Source organism: Ochlerotatus camptorhynchus, unplaced genomic scaffold (genome assembly GCF_037179485.1).
Source record: "Ochlerotatus camptorhynchus isolate MF236.1 unplaced genomic scaffold, CSIRO-AGI_Acam_v1.1 ptg000008l, whole genome shotgun sequence".
Lineage (NCBI taxonomy): Eukaryota > Metazoa > Arthropoda > Insecta > Diptera > Culicidae > Ochlerotatus > Ochlerotatus camptorhynchus.
This window is the reverse complement of record NW_027040500.1, coordinates 2455874-2479949: the sequence shown is the minus strand read 5'-3', so window position 1 is coordinate 2479949 and position 24076 is coordinate 2455874. Positions and strand designations below refer to the sequence as shown.

The 24076-nt window shown below is 36.5% G+C and overlaps 1 protein-coding gene across 24 annotated transcripts in view; it reads right to left on the bottom strand.

Annotated features, from left to right (window-relative positions):
• The window catches only part of pHCl-1 (pH-sensitive chloride channel 1), a 442438-nt gene that overhangs the window by 113992 nt on the left and 304370 nt on the right, over positions 1–24076 (bottom strand). For all 24 annotated transcript variants that reach the window (XM_065218428.1, XM_065218422.1, XM_065218457.1 and 21 more), the window contains 2 exons: positions 23286–23506; positions 12907–12989 (listed from right to left, as the gene is read on the bottom strand). In XM_065218428.1, the coding sequence (XP_065074500.1) occupies positions 12907–12989; positions 23286–23506 (304 nt within the window). The remainder of the gene's footprint in view (positions 1–12906; positions 12990–23285; positions 23507–24076) is intronic.

Genomic DNA, 24076 nt, shown 5'->3' with positions numbered 1-24076 from the left:
GGCATTATTTTTGGTCTTTTACCTCTTATGCCAGGCTCACCGATACCATATATACAGGGTGCGTGACGAATTTTTGCAGTAAATGGCATATTTGAGAAAAAATACACCAGTTAGTTATTCTAGCAATGAATTTTGTGCGATTTATTTTCTTTCGCAACATATGGAAGTTGTAAGTAAATTTATTCAAAAAAATGCCTTCCCTTTCGACGACTGTAGTTAGACGCTTCCGGAAAGTGCAGTATGCACGTTTTAAAATGTTTCGATCCATAGATGTCATCACTGCCTTGATTTTAGCTTTTAGCGACTTAAGTGTGGTGTGAGGGGTTCTATTGATATCCCGTTGGACGACACTCTATACAAAATAATCCAACGGATTGATATCGGGACTGCTTGGGGGCCAAATTTCTTCCTCCTAAATTTACGAAATATTTTCCGTAAGCCATTTCTGTGCTTTATTAGCAGTATGAGCAGGTGCTCCGTCTTATCACTTTCCCAAGCCTTTTTTAATGTTATACACTGTTCTTTCAGACACATTTACCGACCGAATTATTTCTTTCATGCATACTCCGGCGCGCAACAAAGCGACAACGGCGGACAGATTGCTCTCTTGTTTCAACATCTTTACGTTTACTCAACATTGTTTGTTCAAATCTTACACCTAACAGTATAAGCTATCCAGTGCTGCCAAATATATCTAAATCATGATGCACAAGCATGAGAAATTACTATTTGAAATTTACTGCAAAAATTCGTCACGCACCCTGCAGTTACGGTAATGTGATATCTGAATTGAGTATTCATCAGATATTTTCTCCTGCTCGGGAACCGGACGAGTTGTAGATAATAGATAATGGATAGCCAGATTAGTTGCGAATTTGAAATAAGCAATGAGCAATAAATACACTGCCGATGAGATCGACTCAAAATGGAGTGGTTTTTCACTCAAAATCGCTTAGTAAAATTTTCTACTGAGTAAAATTTTCGCTTTTCCTCAAAAATTTTCTCGAATATGAGTAAAATAGGTCAAAATTTTTACTCAGCCTAGGAGTATACTAATAGACTGAGTGAAACATTTCTCGATTTTCCTCATATTCGAAAACTTTTAACTGAACGAAACTCAAATTTTAGTGGGTATAATCGGCCGCGTAGCGGAAATTGCCAATGGATGTGACGAGACTTTACTGTGGGCTCTGTGAAGTTTCATTGAATTACCATAATATCTTAAAACATCTTCATCAAGCGGTACAGCTTTTAGTGACTAAGCCCTTCCCTTTTCCTGCTAACCGAGCGTCGGTTCAGCATGAAGGCGTAGCTCAATCAGCGTCTGGCTGGAAACCAGCGTCACCCTTAAAACAAAACGGGCTCGAATTCCCACAGTTGAGACGCCGCTGAATTTCAAACGTGAAGGGAAGTTTTCTTTATCCGGGCCCGGAACGTGGTCCATTTTTCCCCATTCTGTCCCATTTCACCCTAAATCTGTGAATTTTATGATTCTACTCATGTACCTGCAATCGCCGTTGATTTTTTGGACAGAAAAGGGGCAAATCCCAGAATTCGAATCGATTTGCGGTCTTGGACGAAGTTGTTTTGTATAGTTTTCTCAATCTAAGTCCCAGGTTTGGTAAAAATTGATTAATTTTTGAATTTTTAACAAGCAATTGAACAGTTGTGGTTCGTTTCCCATACATTTTCCCGTACACAATTAAAAGCTCTTCCGCAAATCCAGATCGTATCCAAATTCGTTTAAATTGGGCACAGTTGTTGGGAACCTCAATACGAAGTGTCCTAGTGTCCTACACAGTTCGAAAAAGTAGTGTAAGTTTCTGTTCAATACGATGCACATAAATGGAGCGTCACATATCATATACGTTTACATGATATATCATGTAAAGTTCTGACAAATTTCATGCAAGGTAGCAAATATTGTATACAAAAGCCCATATGTGTAAACAACATTTTTTGCAAGTTGCTCGGTTGCGTGAAATGAAATACAAGTCTACGTGAATGAATGTGTTTTTATCTGTGTAGGATGTGCATACTAGGTGTATTGAACAAAAAATGCTTCTTCAAAGCATAAATTATCTCGTGATCCCACCTAACCGTCTCTCAACTTAGTGTTCTTTGAGAATTTCCACAGTTGTTAAATGAGAGCTTCTAAACCAGCATTTTTGAATGACCAGGGTAGTCGAGAAATTTTTCGTCTCGAAGAATTTTTAGACCGGACTGAAGGTCCGAACCCAGCCACCTCCTGCTTGATCTTACTTTATAGCTGCACCTTTACCAATTGAGCTAAGCGAAACCCACGGTCTCTAATAACTTAGGGTTAGTGGGATATACGTTAATTTTATTTAAAATTTCACAATGTCACAGTTTTCTATCAGAAATAGTTTATATTATGACGAGAATTTCAGCGGGATTGGTATTGCTGATTTCTTTCAATATACAAAAGAATTATGGATAGCGGCGCCGGTGGTGTAGTGGTGAGCGTGATTGCCTCTCACTCCAGCAGACCTGGGTTCAATCTCAGTCGGCGCCGCCGGAATGTTCTGAGGCAAAACATCTCTGGTCACGCCTTCCTTCGGGGGAAGTAAAGCCGTTGGTCCCCGGTCGATAGATAGGCTCCAGGTGTGGGAGCTGCCAACCTGGCGTTGGTAGCATTGGTGCTCAGTACGGAAAACAAGATTGACGAAAAACAAATCAAGGGAAAAAAGAAATATGGAAGTTTTCATAATGGTAATTTTAACTTTCTAGTGAAAATCAAATTAAATGTATAATACAATCCACTGATCGCACTAATCCCCTAGTCCCACCTCTCCCAATGTCCCTTAAATAAAGTCTCACTATTTAATTACTTTTACTTAAAATTGAGTCAAATCATCCGTAGTAACCTATGGTTGGCAAATCGAAGAAGCAGCCACAATTCCGAGCAAATTTAACTACCCAAATGCGTTCGCCTCACGTAATTCAAAACACTAAATTAAGATTTTCTTCCCTAAAGTCTCAGGGGAAATAAAAAACAAAATCGCTTCGTTCCAATATAATACGTCCTACATAGCTAGCTACTACTCATATGCTTTGATAGGAAGGGAGACTGTGAGTTGCAGTTGGTAGCTTTTTGGTTTTGGTTTTTGCTTTCTCTCTACTTCAACCAGTAGGGAATGTACAGTGGAGTTCAATATAATTGCAGCGCTGGTCGATTTAAATATAAACTAACCAACTTTTACACGTTACAGCTATGATGTGTTTTGATCAATAATACTCGATTGATTCTTGAATAATGCCTACAGCTTTTCGTCGATTATGTTCCCCTAGTTTGAAGTAGTCAGGACTAGGAATAAGTGGTAGATCTAACATCCCGTAACGTACTACGAAAAGGTGACGTCAGGGGCCTAGAATTAGCTTAGCTTGAAGTGACTGCACATATGGTTGATACTCCGTGATTGAGAATCAGTGAAATTTCACATTGAATCAACTGAATGGGGCTGGGTGTGACCATCCATTCTCAATGTACAAGTTTCACTGGACTGTCTTTACTGTTAAAAGGTCATGGAGTGGTATTTTGCCAACAACGTGCAGGTGGTCCCAAGGGCAAGAACTCTCCCAACAAACCAGAGCTCCGCCCAATCGATAAATATTGGGTCATCGTCAAGCGCAACCTGAAGAAGACCCAAAAAAAAACTGTTGGAAGCGAGAAGCAGTTTAAGGCAAACTGGCGTTCTGCGGCGAACAAAGTGGACAGTGGCGCCGGTGGTGTAGTTGGTCCCCGGTTCATGAGTTGATGGGTCGGTAGCATTGGTGCTCAGCACGGAAAACATGATCGACGGAATACAAATCAAGGAAAGAAAAAACAAAGTGGACGAGATAGCTGTACAGAATCTGATGGCAGGAGTTAAACGAAAGTCCCGGCAATTTGGATTTGGGTAACCAGAAGCTTAGCTGAATATGTTTCTGTATTTTATACTAATTGATCTTAAAAATGAAAAAATATTTGATTTTTTAAATAAAACATTTAATCATTTTACACGCATTCTTGTTTGACCAAATTTTGATCGTAACTAGGATTGGGCAATCTTGGATTGATCTTTGAGAGATCGATCTTATTGATCTCGATTTTCGATTTTAAGGATCGACTCTTTATTTATTAATCGATCGATCTTTTCGATCTTCAAAGATGCAAACAAATGTACACAGCTAAAAAAAGTTGTGTAAATTTCCGTTACTATGATGCACATAAATGGAGCGTCATAAATCATACAAATTTACATTATAAATCGTGTAAATTTATGAGACATGTCATGCAATATTCCATATATTGTATGCAACTTTCCACCTTTGTTTGCAACATTTCTTGCAAGCTGCTAGTTTACGTGAAAAGGAAGTTTACATGCATGAATGTTTGCATGCATGGATGTTTACATCACCAGTAAAATTCAGATTTTTTTAGTGTTTAATTTTTGTGCATCGAAAAACTGATTTCCATTCACCCCAAACCTAATTATAAAGTATATAAATTATCAACATATCAGCCTCTTTCCTTTTTAACGCATTATAACAGATAGGTTGACACAGCAGGGTTACTTTCATTCATTTCACATAAAAAGATGTTTTATGGGATAATGGAATCATAAGATATAATGACTATGATGATATTTTGTATTTGTTAGTAGCAAGAATAGTTTGTAAAGTATGTGTTTCACTCATAAAACCTGACAAATAAAACTCATTCTTGATTTTTCGTGAACAGCGATCCGAGCATCGTTGATTGTTACTCTTTGAAAGCAAAATTGGCAGGTTATATGTGAACAACACATTCCTTAAAATCATTTATTGTAACCTACTAATACTAAATATCATTTAAAGACGTCTAAATAAATTATTCTGATAAATAAACAAATCTCCCAGAAAACACAAGTAAATTGTAAATTTAACATGTTACTTTTGATGTTTCATTTCAATTTTCAAAATATACTCAAAATCCGGATACTTAGTCCATAAATCCGAACACTTTTAAAAGTTAATTATCACTGCTACTATGCTAAGAAAAGAACGTAAACGTGTTTCAGTATCAATCTGAACCACACATATTAGTTATCTTGCAAAGCAGAAACAAAGATAGATCCTGTAAAGATCGATTCTTTAGTACCAATTAAATCGATGGATCGATTCTAGTGCCGTAAATAAAATCGATCCTCCAAGATCGATCTTTTACTACACGATTCGTAACATCCTTGAGAACAGCCGAAGCCGTTTTTCCCCGTATCATGCCATAACGTTTTTCAAAACCATCGTGAATTTCGTTTATCTCTTGAGTTACCAGTACAGTAAACTCTCGTATTCAACGGTAGTTAAAGGCTGAGACTGATACATTTCAAGTGATAATATTCCGGGAAATTGTCAATACAGTCGTAGAATCGAAAGGAGGGAGGTTTTCTTAGTAGGTTAGGTTCGTCGGTGCAGGATTCACCCTGAAAAGTGATGCGATCGTAGTTTTGATATAATGTTTTTCCCTTTTTCAGCATAGTTTTCCCATTCGTTAAAAAAGCAAGCTTAAAAAACACTGTTGAATTTTTTTTGTTCCATGGGCTCTTATGGATGGGACCTCATAGTTTTTGGTATTTTTCGCGACATTTTCTGAACGAACTAGGAAATTTTTCGTGTACATTGTAAAGTGATGGTACTTGACAATAGATTCCAATGTTAAACTAACTTTCGCCAAAAATGCTGATGGGACTGTTATGCCGCACAGGGCAGGGTATTCATTTCCAAAATTGCCACGTTTTTATACGTGCTATCGTTTGATGTCTGGTAAGCAAACTATGCGACCCCATCAACTCAGTAATGTAAAGTGCTTATGCTAATTAAGTAAAAACGGTTGGACTATACAACCGAGCCCTTTAAATTACTACAAACCGCCGGCATGAAGCGATTATAATATAATAGTGTTTCGCATCATGTATACGTCATATATTACATAAAACAAATGTTTTCTTAATTACGACAAAATACTATTTCACTAGCGATTGTCTGCGTACCGGCGTCTGCGTTCGATCAGGATCGAGCATTTCGGAAAAATACTGCAAAACTTTGGAGCAATCTGAACCGAACTATGTCACGTTTTAAAACATGTTTTATCCTTTTCAATTCGCAGAACAACCATGCGCCACGACCTGACTGAGGTCCTAAAAAAATAAAAAAATAATAATAACGCGCCACATCATGTTCACTCGGTTGTCGACAGAAGCAGACCACTCTCAATGTGTGTCACGCGATCGTCTGTTTACTCGGCAGCAGTCTTGTAAGCGGTCACGGTAGTCGACAAATTTTCTGTAAAAATCGACTGACTTTGCCTCCGACATTTGCAAAACAAGCTATCATAGTACAGTACCAAACTAAAATGTCATATGACAGGCTCTGTCATACGACACTGCCGCCGAAGACCGTCACGAATGTATGTATTTTAGTTTTTCTCATAATAAGAGCTGCTGATGTTGTGCTGAAAATAGCAAGAAATGATGTCCTAGCAATAACATTTCTGATCAGAAATAGTTAAATTTACAGCAAATTGAGAAATTAGAACGAAATCACACATGTCATATGATAGTTATTTGAAAAATTTCTTTTTGCTCGAATGTTATTCTATAGTTTGTGTTTTGTGAGAGAGACGACGGTAGAGCATGAGTGTACGAATACAAACAGACTGTCGCGCACGCCAACGAAGTGAGTGTAGCAAAAAACGTCAACTGTTTCAACCCCTGCTCGGCAGCAACCATTGTGTGGTCCTCCTCATTGTTCTTCATCAACAGTTCTTTCACTCGATGCGTCCGTTTCGTGATGAATGTGTGAGTGCTGACCACGTTTTGCATCCATTGTTGTAATGGAAGCGCTCTGACCCCCGTTGGCGTAATTGTCATACAATGAAACCACTGGAAGTGGTTCCAGTTCTGATGGAGGAGGCTTTTTGGATAGCGGAAGATAAAATGTTTATTGTGTTATACCTTTTGACTATAGTTTTAAGACGTATTGTACAGTGAACAAGAATCCTCGGCTCTGTAAAGTTAATTCGGTTGAGCCTTATCAAATAAATTAAGGGGAAGTTCACCGCTCCGAAAAAAATAATTACGTTTTGATTTTTCTAAAAATATTTTGTCAACGGTATCAAAAATCTAAAAAATCACAGTTTTTCTTATTTTTCGAAGAAAATTCACGTGCAAAAACATTTTTTATAAGTCATTATGGCATAAAGTTGGGCTCAAAAAATCACAAAACTTCGACTTTTCGGTTTTTCTGAGAGTCCAATTTTTTGTCATGATGAGATAGAAAACATATTTTTACATGTAATTTTTGGCAAAAATCTAAGAAAAAAACTGATTTGCTTGGATTTTTGATAGTTTTACCAATATTTTTAGAAAAATAAAAACGTGCAGAAAATATTTTTTTATTTTCGGGCCGGTAAGCTTCCCTTTAATAAACAACATCATGTGGGTCACAAACCTAGACACAGATGCGCTTGGGCTACGTACCTTACTACTGACTCTCGCCTTAATATTTCACGAACACTTAAGTGAACTGTAGTTCGTAAAACACGGCCTTTGTGTACGCACTCGACAATACATCAAAATATAATCGGTAAAGTGCTAAGCTTACATTGTCGATCGCAATCTCGACATTCATCCTCTTCCCCAAAACGTATCATGCTTAAACACAAACAAAATCTTTACGCTATATCCTACTCAATCATAAGAACACTCCTCAATTGGAATGCACTCACCAAATTAACTCATAATCAGCGTCTGGTGGCGATCTAGACAGAAGCATCCCCGCACACCCTCTGCAAAACTCTGATCAAAACTTCTCATATCACCATCACTCCTTCCCCGCTCAAATACTGCAAGATCGAATGTATTTGCGGTATCTTTTCTTCTTCGAACACACCACACTAGCTTAGACAAACAACTAGCTTATCGCATTAAACAATAGATCAACCGTGAGCAAGATCATACCGGATCACAAAAGAGAATGTTGAGAGATGGAGCAGCAATTCTGGGACAAAAAGTTTGCAAAAACTAAATCAATTAAATTTAATTACACTAACGGGTGTCCACTAAAAAATGAGAATGATTCCAAACGTTCAAGCGTTGTCCGAAATTTAAATCTTTTCTGTCCGAAACTTGAATTTTGGTAGCTCTATTTAAACAACATTTTTTTTTCGAAAAGTTTTGTGTATCCGAAGCTTGAATCAGAACGGTAGACTTGATGTAACTGATTAAAAAATTTGCAGTACGAACATTGTAAGTTGAAAACATTGATATGAGTTTTATCGATCATTTTTACCTACCTAGCATGGAGAAATTACTGCTTCTCAGTTTCCGACAAAGGATTATGAAAAAGTTACATCATGTGGAAATGGGCATATTTTAATGAAATCCAGCCTGTGCTGCCATGACATCGAGCAGCACTGTATGTGCAGTGCTCAGACGGGAAGTTCATTTATCATCCCCATGCTCTGTCCAAAGTTTGTGCAGCTGAGTCAACCGCCCGACATACACGACAACGACAACGCAATGACACTGAGATATGAAATATGTGTCTTTCTAGCTTTGGTTGGACTTGTCTCAAGGATACAAATGTCATTAATCAGACTCCAGAGGAGAGGGAAAACTTTGTTCAACAAGAGAACCCTGTTGGTAATTGTGTTTTTTATGTGGTGTGTTTCTATTTTGCTACACTATTTTATCAGCGTGATAAAAAGCGATTTTGACGACCGTAGTTTTGGGAATTGCCTGAAAAACATCGCATCTTATACCGTTGTGCACCGAATCCCGGAAACTTAAGCCACAATTCAAACAAACAAAATTAATGTCTACTCGCCGGAGAAATGAAAGAAAAGAGCCCCAATCTAATGGATCTCCATTGATGATTGATTTTTGCAACCGATGCTGCTAGTAAAACAAGCTATGGTGATTAGTTTTGTATGCAGAAAAACGGGAAATGTTGATTTTCCCAATGTTGAACAATTTTAGAAAAGAAAAGAAAAAAAAAAAAAAAAAATAGTGCAATTAATACTTTTATTTTTACCAAAGATATCTAACTAACAAGATATCCCACTAATAAATTCCTCGAACAAAGCAATGGATATTCCACCCTTATGTGATCATTTTGCACATTGGAACTGTTGGGCGGAAGTCCCCAGTCAGCTTCACCACCAGGGCTCAATAAATGACAGGTGCCAGCATGACAGATGCCAGTGCGGACGTTGATGATCCACCGAGGGAAGAGGGTGATATTATCCTCGATGTCGTTATCATTATATTGCGACAGCAAGATTCTCACTTCTTGGTGATTGCTTCGATTTTCAATCATTACTACTTTATGCGTAACAAAAACACTTGAGAAAACAATCACACATACAAGCTCACATCATGACGGGCTTGTAATATGTTTTGCTTTCGGTCAATAATGCTCGTACTCATGTGTAGTAAGCACGAAATTACAGGCAAGTCGAGAAAATTACCATCCCGAAAATATCCTCGACTTGATAGTCGAGGTCCTATTCCTGTTTGCTGTTTGAATGATTTTATTGTGTTCATATCCCCGGTAGTATTACCCACATTATCTATAATGTTCATTTCCCTCATCAACATCGTTCTACAAACAATCTTTACAGCTTACTCACCTCGAGGAGAAATAATGTCTCTTTTATCGGCAAATCGAGCGTTAATTACGGAGAAAATTTTACGCCCTCCCATCTGAACAGCTAGCTCTGGAAAAAGCACGGCACGTGGCACCCAGAGTCTGTCAACCAAGTGGTCCCTCAGCATTGGCATCAAGGAAAGCTTAGTCACTTAATTATGAGACAATTCCAAGCGGAAAAATAATTCGCGTCATCGGAGCCTTTAACGAGGCGACCTGCATTTAATTGGAATCTAAAGCAGGATATCCTTCTTACGGCTAATTATTTTTCAAAATCTGATTAAAGATGAAGTGAAATTCATACTCGATTGTTTCGTCAAGGTTATAAGCGTCGGAGAATATTTCAAAAAGTATATCGAGGTACACAAATTGAGTATCTGGTAGGATATTATGCATTTTTTTCTACTGTGCTAATTTATACCATATGTATTAAGAAAACCTGAACTTATCCACCAATGGCGAAATTTGATCCTTCTTACTGATTTATTTTTAAATTCCGACAAAATTGCTAAAGTCCACATTTATCTACATTCATTTAGACTCATGGCAGATTTTGAACAGGGAGCACTTGGAACATGCCAATGACAAATGATTATATAGGGGAAATGGATGTAATGTCGGCCTAAATGCCCCTAATTTGGGCCCACACAGACAAAAATTCTGAATTTTAAATGTGATGTAAACATTCATTCACGTAGACTTGTATTTCATTTCACGCAACCGAGCAACTTGCAAACAATGATGTTTACAAAGATGGGCTATATATATTTGCTACATTGCATGAAATGTGTCAAAACTTTACATGATATATAATGTAAACGTATATGATATGTGACGCTCCATTTATGTGCATCATATTGAACAGAAATTTACATTGCTTTTTCGAACTGTACATACATAAAATCAGCAATCGACTAAAATTTTCAATAGCGACCAAAAAATATCCATTTAAATTTTTTATGTGATTTGATGTTACTTCAGTTAACTCCAGATTCTAGCACTTTCCCGGTCATAAAGTACTCTTGCTTTTTGAACTTTCAGGCGATATGATGCATCACAAGATAAGTTTTAATTCATTTCAAATTCTGGGCACTTCCTGGATTTTGAGACTTGGCCGGGTTTGGCCAAACTGGTACACAATTTAGTCGTTTAAAATAATTATATAAAATTATCATGTGATAATGATATGATTATGATATGAAATATTTTTGTTTAGTAAGGTTTTGGATTTTCCGAAGCTATCTGGAACATTCGCGGATGTGACCAATGTGGGTCTGAGAACTCAATATGACCGCTAATGATCTTATAATTTAGTTCTCATGTGACTTAAATTTGACACTTAGAAAATAAATTATAATGTTCGAAAATCCTTCTGTTTTTGATCATCCGATTTTCGAGAAGATGTATGTCAAAATTGATTCATGGTCGGTCAGAATTGAGTGTAGTACAGCAGGTTTAATTGAAAATTGTCCATCTGTCAAATTTAAGTGAAAATTCACCCAATGGAACACAGTCTTAATGTGTCATACGATGGGTTTTGGCCCAAGTCAGCATTTAGGAACTACTCATAATATGTCCAGGTGATGTTATTCCAGCGTCACCAGCGTCTAAGCAGTAAAGATCGGCCCTCGCACATACTCTTAATACACTTTGAAATCAGCACTAATTTAGTCGCTCGAGGGACCGGTCCTTCAGCCACTGTAATCAAAAGTTAAATAAAATTTCTCTTGAGTTATGCGTAGCGTAGTCACCCATGGTTTGCTGATAAGCTGTCTCGGGGTTTGACAGACATAATGTATATTTTAAACTGACACTTCAACGAAATCCACCCCCAGTCCCCTACGGTCGTCATTTTTTTTTATTAGTGATGAAGTCTTGAAGTCATCCCCGATAACGAATACCTTAAATACAGATGTTTGTAATGGGCTGATGAAGAATTTTTAGTAAATCACCGGAAGCTCTGCCATTCATTTGCTTTTCCGCTCAGGAGTGTAAACATACACGTGGTCTATTAATGTGAATTTGTTATCTACATTTGTTGTCTACGATATTCCAAACCACGTCACATTTGCTGTTATATTAAAAAGTGAAAAAATAAAAGAGATGGTAAGGTCTTCAGCACCCCACCAGTTGATAATTATGAAGCATGGACGGTTTTGTTTGGATACTTTAGTTCTAGTGTTGCAATACTAATCAGAGTTAGACTGAAATTGTTGAGAGTAAAGATAACAAATACCCAAATAACTCACATTCACAGAATTATATGGAGTAAACTACTATACAACCAAAACCAGTTATACAAAAGTTATATAAACTTTTATATAACATGTGTGTTGCTTGGGTATATACAAAGCTACACAATCCTAAGCATGGACCACGCCTACTGCAGCCGTTAGTGATATTTACGTAGAATTACTGCTAAATCGATTGTCTAATTGCCAGATTTTCTGCAATGTATCACTAATGAACAAGAAATTCATACCCTTCTTATTTCTAAACGATGCGAACAATTCTAATGGCAGTAGGCTGAAAATTGCATTAAATTTAAATACTGGCCCTGGTTGGAAGATCTACCATATGTTTTTTTAAGTTGACGTCGATATCAAAGTAGCCCGACACTCGTGGTAGGGATTTAATACGAGGATAGTACCGGTTGGAGCTAACAATTACTATTAAATCCAATTTCTGTGCCGTTATGTAACGATGAAAATCTAATGAACTATCTATACGTTAGGACGGATTTCACATGACGAATTTGAGATAAAACAAGTACAGTGATAAAAAGTTATAATGTTTGTTCAAATCCATTTAACAATAAGAGGATATACGCAGGCTTTACATAATAAGACAGAAATTAGGTAAAAACCCTAATCTCAGATCGTATTTGCATGCTTTCCAAGCGCGATTTCAATTAAGATTGAGCTAAATGAGGAAAGCAAATGGAAAATAGCTGACGTTACCACAGCCGTGGATTATTTTTTCTCTATGTGTTCAATCCTTGACACCTTTACCGTAGTGCCCACTGCGACTAGTCGGTAGAATTGTTTCATGCGAGCACGGCATCTACTTCAATGACGCCGATTACTGGTTTTACCTGTACACAACGAAGCACTACAAGTCGCAGGTGATGGGAATATGTAGTACTTATTTGTTGAGGGATTTTGGTGCAATGTTCTATTCATTCATCAAAATCCCATGATATATTAGTATACTTACTACTTTCTAATGCGAATGAACACAGCGGATCATCAAATGGAAAAATGTTCAGTCTACCTTGACAAGAGAGGATGAGGTGTCGCCTGGAATAGAAAACAAATTAATTAGATGTTGAATTTTTGATGCAATCACACTTTGAATCAAATGGAATAAGATCAGTTATCAAGTCGACAAATCACATTTTTTGTTATTAATTATAAAACTTTTTGGATTTTTTCTCCAAATTAACTATTTTTTAAACAAAGTATGCAGGGCTATTGTTGCGATACGTAATAAGCGTTATAGTCGCCACCGATGGTGTAGTAGTAAGCGTGACTGCTTTCTCACCCCAATGGCTCTGTGTTCAATCCCAGCCGAGGTCAGGGGGATTTTTCTGAGGCCTAAAAATCTCTGGTCACGTCTTCCTTCGGAAGGGAAGTAAAGCCGTTGGTCCCGGCCCATGTGTGTTGAATGGGTATGATATCCTACGCAGGTGTGGAAGCTGCTTTCATGCGCATTTGATTGCCGTCAATGGATAGCAATCGATATCCGTCGTTGATTGGCACTAGATTGCAGAATAGAGACCGACGTTAAATAAAGGAATGAAGAAGTGATAAGCGTTAGGAGCCTATTGCTGTGTATATTGGCGTTGACAAGAGCTCTGTAACTCTTTACTCCTATGGAGAAATCTCATATGTAACTGTCAGTCTATGTGTGAAACATGACGGACTTTTTCTTATTATCTCACTCCAACGCAAAACCCCATAAGGAACTGTCAAAATGTGTATGAAGAAACGTCACTTCGGGACTGGTGTCAAGGCGAATAGAGACCTGGAATAGGCTTCTAAAGCTTGTAACGTACCACATCAATAGGGTTGTTTGCTCTATGCATATTTTTTTTCTAGAAAGACTTTGTTTTCTCCTGCATTTTTGTCTCAAACGTTGTTTTGATTAAATGCGACGTTTACTTAGCGAAAACTTCAAATGTTTTTTTTTTTTAATTTCAAAATAATTGAATAACATATTCGAGATGGCCGAGTCTGAAATTCATTTTTATGCTGTTTGGCCTGAAACTGTTCTTTTTGTGCAATTAGACCTTATGTCCCTTAAAGTTTCATTCGACCTTTTGACCGTTTAAGATTCGTTTGTCTTTTTGTTCATTTGTCCTTTTGTTCCTTACTGACAAAAAATGAAGAAATGGCGGATAATGAGTTTTTCACCAACCGGTATGACATGTGAGTGCACGGCTAATGAGATCAAACAAAATTTGAGTTCAGTTTTCTCATAATCGCAAAAAGTGCAGGAACTCAGGAACATATTTTCTTATGTAAAACTTAAAAAATCTGCTGGAAAATCAGGAAAATTGACAAAAATTTTACTCAGTCTAGAAGATCTGATTAGATCTAATTTCCGTCCTACTAAGCACAACCCACGATTTACATCTCTTTCTTGAACGGGTTTTAACAAAAAAATGAAATGTTTCTATCAAAGATGATTTCTAAATGTATTCCCCTTTCCATAAGTACCATTGAATTTGATAAAGAGTCACACATTGTAGAGCTATTCACTCTTATTTTTGTTTTCGTTCAAATTGAAAACGTTCGAACGTATCCTACATTCGTATTTCTGTTTTCGTTCGAACCAATTCGAACCATTAAAATTTTCGAACATCGTTCGTTCGAACAAATTTTCCAATTCCCATTTCCGTTCGAACGTGTTTTTTTGTGTCAACCAGAGAAACGTCACTCGGAACTCGCGAATCGCATAATCGAAAGTGGTTATTGGGTTTGCTTTACGTTTCAGCTAAGAAGAAAGTTTTCAAAATTTCGGTTAGTGCTGAAGTCGGAATCACCAGATTTGCACCGGTTTCTACGAAGTAGCCTGTGAGAAGAACAGTGAGAATTCAGTTACCGTCATTCGTCGTGACTATCTTCGTCGCTACACCTGTAAAAAGGAAAAAATGCAGAGAAACCAGCTCCACTTTGTGATCCACATTCCGTGAATTTCCCTGTGCGTAGCCCCAATTTTGCAACGATGAAAGTACAAAAAATACAATGAAATAGATTTCTCCATTAATTACATTCTCAACAAAATTTCTGTTTCACTTAGGGCAAAGCAGTCACAAAGTAAAAGTATTATTATTATTTATCTTTATTAGGGAGGCATTCAGCCTTGGTCTGGTTCGCCTCCAAAAAGTAAAAGTACTATTAAGGAGCAGTTTAATACACTTCTTGAGCTATTGGAAGACCAACTGGATATTGCTAAAGGCTTCACCAAGTTTAATACTACACCGTTTTAGGGAGCCGTGGCATCAGAACTCAACAGTCTTATAGCACCGACTAGGGATTCAACGGCTTGGAAACAGGTATTCACTGATTAATTTCATAAAGTATCGATAAATATGAAATAGTGCTTATTATTTTTTTACTTTAGGTTTGGTTCGATTTCAAGTCGAATACCAAGCGCAAGCTAGCTCACAACCGCCGTGAGCAGCTAGCTACGGGAGGAGGTTCTAGTAAGCTAATTCAGCTTAGTGGACTGGCGGAGCGTGTTGTCGCACTGGCAGGGCTGGTACCAGCAGTTGAGGGCATCGACGATTCTATTAGCTTTGGGCTCGGGTCTGCTTCGGATCAGCAAAATCGGGATGCATCCTTCAACAGCAATGTCGAAAATGAAGAAAACGAAATCCCGGATGAGGATAACGACCTCAACGAAGATTCTACACCACATAAGAAGCGGAAGATAGTTTGCTGTGGACAATCAAAGAAAATTTCATGATTCTGTTACAGATGCATTGAAATCGTACAGCAAAAGTTCGGGTGATTTAGTATACTACAACCGGCAGATCTCTAAGCGATTGACTGACATTCACAAAGTTTTGAGTGAAAATTTCAAAGAACAAAGAAGACACAACTTGGCCTTGGAAAAAATCACGCTGGATAAACTTAAAGTTAAACAGAGAATCCTGGAACATGAATTAAGTCGTTTGCAGTAAGATATATGGCCTTTGTATTTGATCACACTCTGAAGCAATACATTAAATAATAACCTGTTATGCCCTGAAAGCTTAGAGTAGTTTATCTCATACATGTTGCAGAAGTCCATGAATTCTTGGGATTCTGAATTCCTGTTATGTGGAGTACATCTGTGTCAAGATTGCCGTTTTTAATATAGTAAACATAAATTTTCCATGTGTTTTACTTACGATCATGGCACTAAGACTATACAATCCTTTTCTGTTGTAGTAAAGGTTTCGGTTTAAAGTTGGGGGGATAATTTCGAAATGTGTGCCATCTACATACATTATGATTTCTGGTATTCCCGATTTATCGTAAAAATTTCGTTTTGCTTCCCTCATTTCTTGATCTGTCATAGCAAATGTTATCCACTTAGGGTAAATCTTTCTTTCCAGAACAACCAGCATTTCACTGAGCACTTTAGAGAATGTTGATTGGGCTATGGCTACATCGTAGTCCTTGCCAGCTCCATGCTGGTAGCTCCCTTCTGCAAAAAATCTCAAGCTGCCGCAAGTTTGTCCTCTACCGATAGTCCGCCATGCCTTTTAGCAGGAAATTCGTCTCGAATCTCCTGAATAATGTACTGAAATGCTGCTTTATTTAAACGAAAGTTCTTTGTAAATCTGAAACTGAGCGTTACAAAGCACTCTCGAGCTATTTCTATGAAATAAATGAGCAATTCTCTACAGATTGACGAATTTAATTTGATAACTTTTTAAGATGTATGCGGTAAAAAGCAATCTTTGTGATCAACTGCTTGTTTTCACCATTCAAACTCATTTAAGTATCAGATCGATAGGTATAATTTCTACATTAGGTACAGACAGATGTTTTTGGTGTTCACTACTACAGTGTTGAGTATTTGACTTATTACCGTTAAGATCACTGATACAACTATGGAAAATTGAAGACAATGAATAAAAAAGAAAATTAATCGCTAGTTTGAGCATCATTTCACTTTTATTTAGTTCTAGCTCAATATTCATCAAATGAATTTTTTAGTTTTGTTAGTAACGATACCTTTTCATGGTATCAGATGTAATGAATCCTAACTTTTCAATAGGGCCTGTGTAGAAAAACACTAATTAAATAAACATATCTATATTGCAAAAACGGCTTGCTTGATTGCTATGGTGTCTTGGGAAAAGTTGTGCAAAATTAAAATGCAATTCTTTAAAAAATATACACGGTTAAAAAAAATGTGTTTTTAATGAAAATGTAAAAATCGTGATATATTCAAAAAACCATAACTTTTTTGTTTTTGAGTTTACCATCACCAAACTTTGCCAGTTAGTAGCAAACATTATGAGCTTCAATGAGGCTTATAACGAGAAATTAACTTTTTTAATAATAAATATAATTTTTTTCATTGATACAAACGAAATTTTTACAGTGTATATTTTTTACACAATTGCCAAAATAATATCTACAACTTTGCTCTAGACTCCAAATCAATCGAACAAAGCGTTTCGGCAATATATATTTTTAAACTCATTAGTACTATTTTTACACAGGCCCTTTTCAAAAAGTAGTCGTAATTCAATATGAAAAACTGAGAGCACAAAATGGCGTCTTTACTAAAAAGGAACAACTGTGCAAAGTTTCAGCGTAATTGGAAATGATCGGTCAGGATCGATTTGCGAACCTTCGTGGAATGCCTCAAATATCAAAACTTACTCTGTTTTTGATAAACTCATGATATCGGTTTTTTAGTATCAATTTTACTATCAACTTTGTCTCAGACGTCATTTCGATCAGAAGTGACATTTAAGTGCTACAATTTATTGAAAAATGTCTATGACGCCATTTTCAAAAAGGGCCTATTTTTTGAAAAAATATGAATGATTGTCCATTACACATAATTATGCAAAGTTTCGTGCAAATCGGAGAAGGTCGATTCTTAAATTTTTATTATTTTTATCATATTTGGCTTTGAACTGGTCAGCTTAAAAAATGTAAAGCCCTGCATGGATCATATTATTTAATTGAGAAATATTGCCTTTTTTCAGCTTTCTGGTCTTAAAATACCCAAAAAATTCTGGCCTTGACATGTGCACAAAAAAAAATGTATTTTGATGTAAAGAATATTTCGTCAGAAGACTGCACGAGCAAAAATATTGATGATGGCATAAATTAAAATTGCTAACTAAATTCTCCAAAACCCAAATAGGGTTTTATTAGTATGGGTGGGTTCATGCAGAAACTGAACTCCGGATTTTGTTTACATGTTATGTGTTGCCTGTGTTATGATTGATGTCTCTGAGCCGGGGCTCCTCCAAATTAACATTAATTTGGCTCTGCACCAGGGTGCTACACGCTATGTCTGAAAGCACTTTTTTTTGTTGCAACTTTTATGTACCTAAGTTTTTTCTTCACAGGAATTTAGTATTGATCCTAACAATCAAATCTGTGGAGGTTTTAAATATTTCATCTTCGGTTTTTTGAGAAAAGTGTTTTGAAGTACACTTAGCCGTTTAGGAAGGCGTATACACAACTGTTACGTATCGAAGCAAATTCTGCTGAAAATGATTCAAAAGAGACTGCACATTGTAGTCGAAATACGTATCTGTCATGGATACCAAAATTAATTAAGAGGAATTAAATGGAAGATAACCTTTTTTGCTGTTTTAGATTAATGTAGTCAAACAAAATACTATATTTCAGTCGCATTTGCGGCAGTCACCCCATTTGAAGCATTATTGGCAACATTCTTGACCTTTTTCGATTGCGACCCAATTTTAGGAATTGTATAAGCTTGCGACCCACCAATATTAGATGGAGATGTTATTAGGCGAAAATGATGTATGCCGTGATATTTTACGGCTTGAAACGCCAAAACACCCCAAACATGCATAACAAGATAAGATGGTTAGAATCGACAAATTTATGGTAAATCGGTAAAACCGTTCAAACATTATCTGAAGACTCTGAAAGAGCTATCTAATCGCATGAGTAGCATAAAAAACTAGTATTAAAACTACAGTCAACTCTCCACAACTCGATGTCCACTAACTCGATGTCCACTAACTTGATTTTGAGTTATAGAACCATAGTAAACATTAATTTCATGGCTGCTGTAACAGCGATGTTGTATGGAATTGTTATTCTATAATTCGATGGTCCCTTGAATATTGAGCTAAAGAAAGTTTAGTAAACCACCTCATAACGATGTTAAAAAACCTAGTCAAGACCTACGCCAGAATGATTATAAAAAAGCCAAAAAATAAAAGTTTTAAAGCGCGAAAAGGGTATCAAAAAACTACAATGGCTTTAAAACGTCAAAACACCAAAAGGCCTCACAATTGCTAAACAAGATTAAAACGACCTAGAATTGCATCATCAACGTCTTTTGGTCTATTGGTCTACAAATCTTATCAACAGTCTAAAAACTGACAACTCCTATAATAATCATGACACGTTAAAATGGTCCTAAAATACCCAAAAATGGTCCAAATAAGTCAATATAGCCTAGACTTTCCAAACTGGCTGTATAATGCCAAAATGGCTTTTAAATTGATTGCCCCTGCATAATTTTAAAATCAGATTTATTCTACATGCAAGTTAAAAAAAACTTATGATCAACAATCTGAATTTTTGCGAACTACCTGAGGGTAGCCTGTATCTACTGATGGGTCGCGACTCATCGATTGAGAAACGCTGCTCTAATGCTTTTGGCAATAAAGTGATCCTTAATTTGGTCAGCAGGTTCGGAGAGATTCTGAAGTTTCCGGTTTTTACTACATGTTTGACGTTTCCCAGGAGAAAACTGCGTCAGACATGATTTGCACATTTCTACACAGCCGCACAATTCGACAGTCAAAATGGTGTGAACTTCTTGTTAACATCTTTCTTCTGGATATTTGTGCACCTCGATCTGATTGTTTATACCGGTAAACGGCAATCAACTCAAAAAAAAAAAAAAAAATGGATGAATGGACGGTTTGTTTTCCCACTTTTATGTTTCCCTCCTGCTCGCACTCGTTCGCTTTAAATGGTACAGTAGTGTGCACCGATTAAACGTCAAAAAGCTCTATAAGGATGAGAAGAGTACCTAAAGAGTCAAAACAAACATGGAAGGCAACAGCGAAGGGAGAAAAAATGTTAGTGGAGTTAGGTTTTCCAAACAAAATCATCGAAATTTATAACCGTGAGTATGTGAGTATTGTTTGTGGGAAATTATATGTTTAAATGAAGGGATTACTATACACACTTAGAAATAACTTATTTTACACGTGACGGAATCCGTCTTTAACATAAAGTGAACCCTACACGATTGCTTTTATTGACAATAATCGTATTGTCAATACATTCTATATTGACGTCAATACATCGAGATTGACAATATTTCTGAATTCACATTATCAATATTATTGTCAATAATTCCCCTTCGCTTCAATATATTGATGCGTGTGGGGTTTGCTTAAAAGAAGAGAAGTAAACAAACATGTCATGTGATGTTTAGTGCTCCGAGACTGAAAAGTTTGTTGCTCGACGAAAAGTACGTTTGATTGAGCTATATTTCGCGTCTGTTATGGCTCAAATTTATGTCAAAATAGACGTTCGCATGTCACTCTCAGAGCACCAAAATTTACATTATTTTTTTTTTTCTAAGAGTGCAGTTTAAATTTGACTGAACAGAGTACTGAGTTCTGGAGGTCTAAACTGGAGTTGCTTTGAATTTTTGAAAGTGGATAGGATTGATCATATGATTTTAATTCTAGAACGAAAATGAATTCTTTTAGACATCCGATTCTTTTTCTTTTGTACGTGTGTATACGTTTACTACAACTATGTATACAGAAAAAAAAGTATAACCTTATTCACGAAGACAGCGATATTTGATTTGATAGGTTAAGCTATCTACTGATTAATCAACTGTACCCACAATATGAAAATATAAATTAGTGTATCTAAAATGAATAATATCGGGTTTATCATTTTCACACCTCCCGTTCACCCGTTCAATAATTATATTTTAAGTAGACCGTAGTAATGATTTGACTTTCAAAGGTATTGGATAATATCTTTTTATGTTTGTACGATACTATTTGTATGTAGTATGCATGACTACGATTTGCTCAAATGAAATTCCGTTATCTTTTTCACAGCAACAAATAAAATCTAAATACAATAGTTATACTATAAGATTGCTACAAGGTCTTTCATCAAATTCATGTGCATCACGCATAAATTTAGCATGTATGGTTTAACATATTCATTTGCAAAACATTTCATGATTATAAATCAAGCACATGACTTTGACGTTTAATCACATGAAATTCATGTGAGCTGTAAGTGAATGAAGCATGGGTAAGGTATGGCTGATTTCATAAGTTATACATTTGAAATTAATGTGTTTGAAATATTGCACCAATTCAAATGCGAAACACATGAACGGTGCGTGTAGATTTTTTGAAGTGTGTAACATGCGTGAGCCGTAATCATGGTATTTTTTTAGGTGGCAAACTCTCATTTCTTACGCCTTCCACCCTGCTCATGCCGTTGATCACATTTCATAAGAGAAGCGCAAAAGAGAAAGATATGTATATCGCAACAAATTCTCTCTATCATACATCTTTTCTAAGACATGGAGTGGAAGTTGTTCCATCAACGACCTGATGAAATAGCTTATAGAAGTTACATTCAAATTCAAATCCCGGTTCAGAAATTATTCCTTGATTTCGTTGAACTTCAATGAATTTCTTTAAACTTTCCTGATGATCTTAGAACTTCTTTGAAGTTCGCAGAACGTCTCTGAGTTTGTCATTTTTTATCTGGATTTCTCAAATATTTCCTAATGTTTGTAATTTTTCCCTGTGGTTCACAGATCATCCTAAAGTTTGCAAAAATTTCTTGGCGTTTAAAGAAGTTTTTGCCAAGCATCATTAAAATTCATATAATGTTGCTATAGTTTACAAAACTCTCTTATCTTCGTAGAACTTACCAGGAGGACATTAAACTTGCCTGAAGCTCACAAACTTTCCTAAAATTCGCCACAGTTCCCTATAGTTCGCGGAATTTCCTAGAAAGTCGCTGAACCTTCCTGAAAGTTTCCTTAGACAAAATATGGGAACTGCAAGAAGCTCTAGCAATTCTTTAGTAATTCAAGATGAGGGCTACCTAAACTTACTGGGCAAGAGTTTCTAATCTCATGTGGGTTTCATTCCTGTATTATGGCCATTATCGGTTAAACGATTTTCAAACAAATTTGTCATGGTGGCCAGAATTTATTTTCGATCTCACCGTTGAGTCAAACATCTTTATTTATTTTTAAAAATCCAAGCAAATTTACCACCTCTCATAATTGCAAACGCCACCTTCGCCACCTATTGAGTACGGGACACAACAATTTCGGATATTTGCTATCTCCTGGATTAATTCAATCAACTTTTGAGCCTTGCTTGACTGAATTTATTCAATTCGTAATAGTTTGGTATCGTCAATAGTTCATATACGCCTTCATAATCAGCGTTTTAAATTTCAAAACACTCTTTCTCAAAAAACCCAAGATGAAATATTTCAAAACCATCACAGATTTGCTTGTTAGGTTCAATACTAACGCCTTGTGAAGAAAACACTGAGCTACATGAATGTTGCAAAAAAGTGCCTTCAGACATAGCGTGTGCTATTACTGACCCCTTGTTTGAAATCAACTATGAAAAAGTAATGCGATATTCGCTTTTGATACAATTAAATCACACATGTTAGCGTAAAAAACAACCAATGATACTGATATTTGACCATGCAGCAGAACCCTAGCCCAAACCTTTTCTTGTTTCGAATTACAAAACCGAGACTCATAACCATCAACAAGGAGAAATTAGGAAAGGTGGCGTATATTTGCTCAATTGCATCATGTACATAACTGATGTATATTATAAATTTCGAACAGTGTCGTACTTGCCATTTTTTGCAACACTCCAGATATATAGATTGAATAAATCTTGGCTGCTGGTTGATTGGATTTCTCATCATAATTTTGGGATTTATTAGCAGAGTATTTATGAAGTCTGAACAATTTTAGTAAAACGCGTATTTTTTAGTAATCTTTTAAAATCCGTTTATAATTGCTGTACAATTAACCAAGAAGTTTGATTACTTTCATTTGCGAGTGGTGCGCATGCTTTCTGAATTACTACTATTTTCAATAAATTGGGAGCTGTGCCAATTATCTACAACATTTTAATTGAAATATTAACAACTGTGCTACTCATTGTCCAAATAATTCACATTGAATTGAAACGTTTCTATGATAAAGTAGCAAACAAATCTACCGAACACGCTTTATACTGAAGGCTGGTACTATAAATATGATCGACGTAGCACCGTAAGTAATTTCCATAATTCTATCACACAACCTGAAATGTCTCCCTCCGGACTCACCTCATGAGATAGTTGATCGTACCGTTGCGGTAGATCCGCAGGGCAAAGTGCATCGGTATCAGCGGATCCTTGAAGTCTCCGTGCATGATGAAGTACGTATCCGGTATCCAGATATCCTCGTGGTGATGGATTGCGTTTAAATATTCATACGATGATTGATTTGCATACCGTAACCGCGGGTCGTACCATTGTTGTTGGAGTAAAAATTCAACTTCGTATTTCTGTGTTTTCGGATTGTTTTGATTTTGTGAAAAGAACGAGAAGAGAAAATAAAAACATAGGTGATTAAAAGGAGACAACCATTTGCAACTATGTTGGGCATTGTCCTGATGGCACTCCTGCATTTGTACAGGCATGATAACAATAACAGCAATTACTAGTTGGCAGGAGGTGTGGATAGAATGTGAATGTTTAGTGATGGAATTCATGTGGTAATGGAAAAGATGAATCGATGGCTATTGTTGGGAATAATGGCGTTGATCAGCATCCACCAGAACGTGATGGATCGTGTAATGTTTTGATTTATGTATCTGAAAATACACCAGATGTGGCCGCAAATTTGCTAGGGTTAGAGTAGTTTAAGCAGATATAGGAATTACATATTAGATTTTACCACTTCATCTTGCCAAAAGAACCATGATCACGCTTACCACTACACCATCGACGCTGCTCCCCTCAAGCTATGACAATTCGTTTATTTTTCCACAGCACGTTTCTTCATTTCTTGTTATCATAAACGTGAGTCAACTGCAATATGGAGAAGAGGATGTAAATCTCATCACGGCCATTTG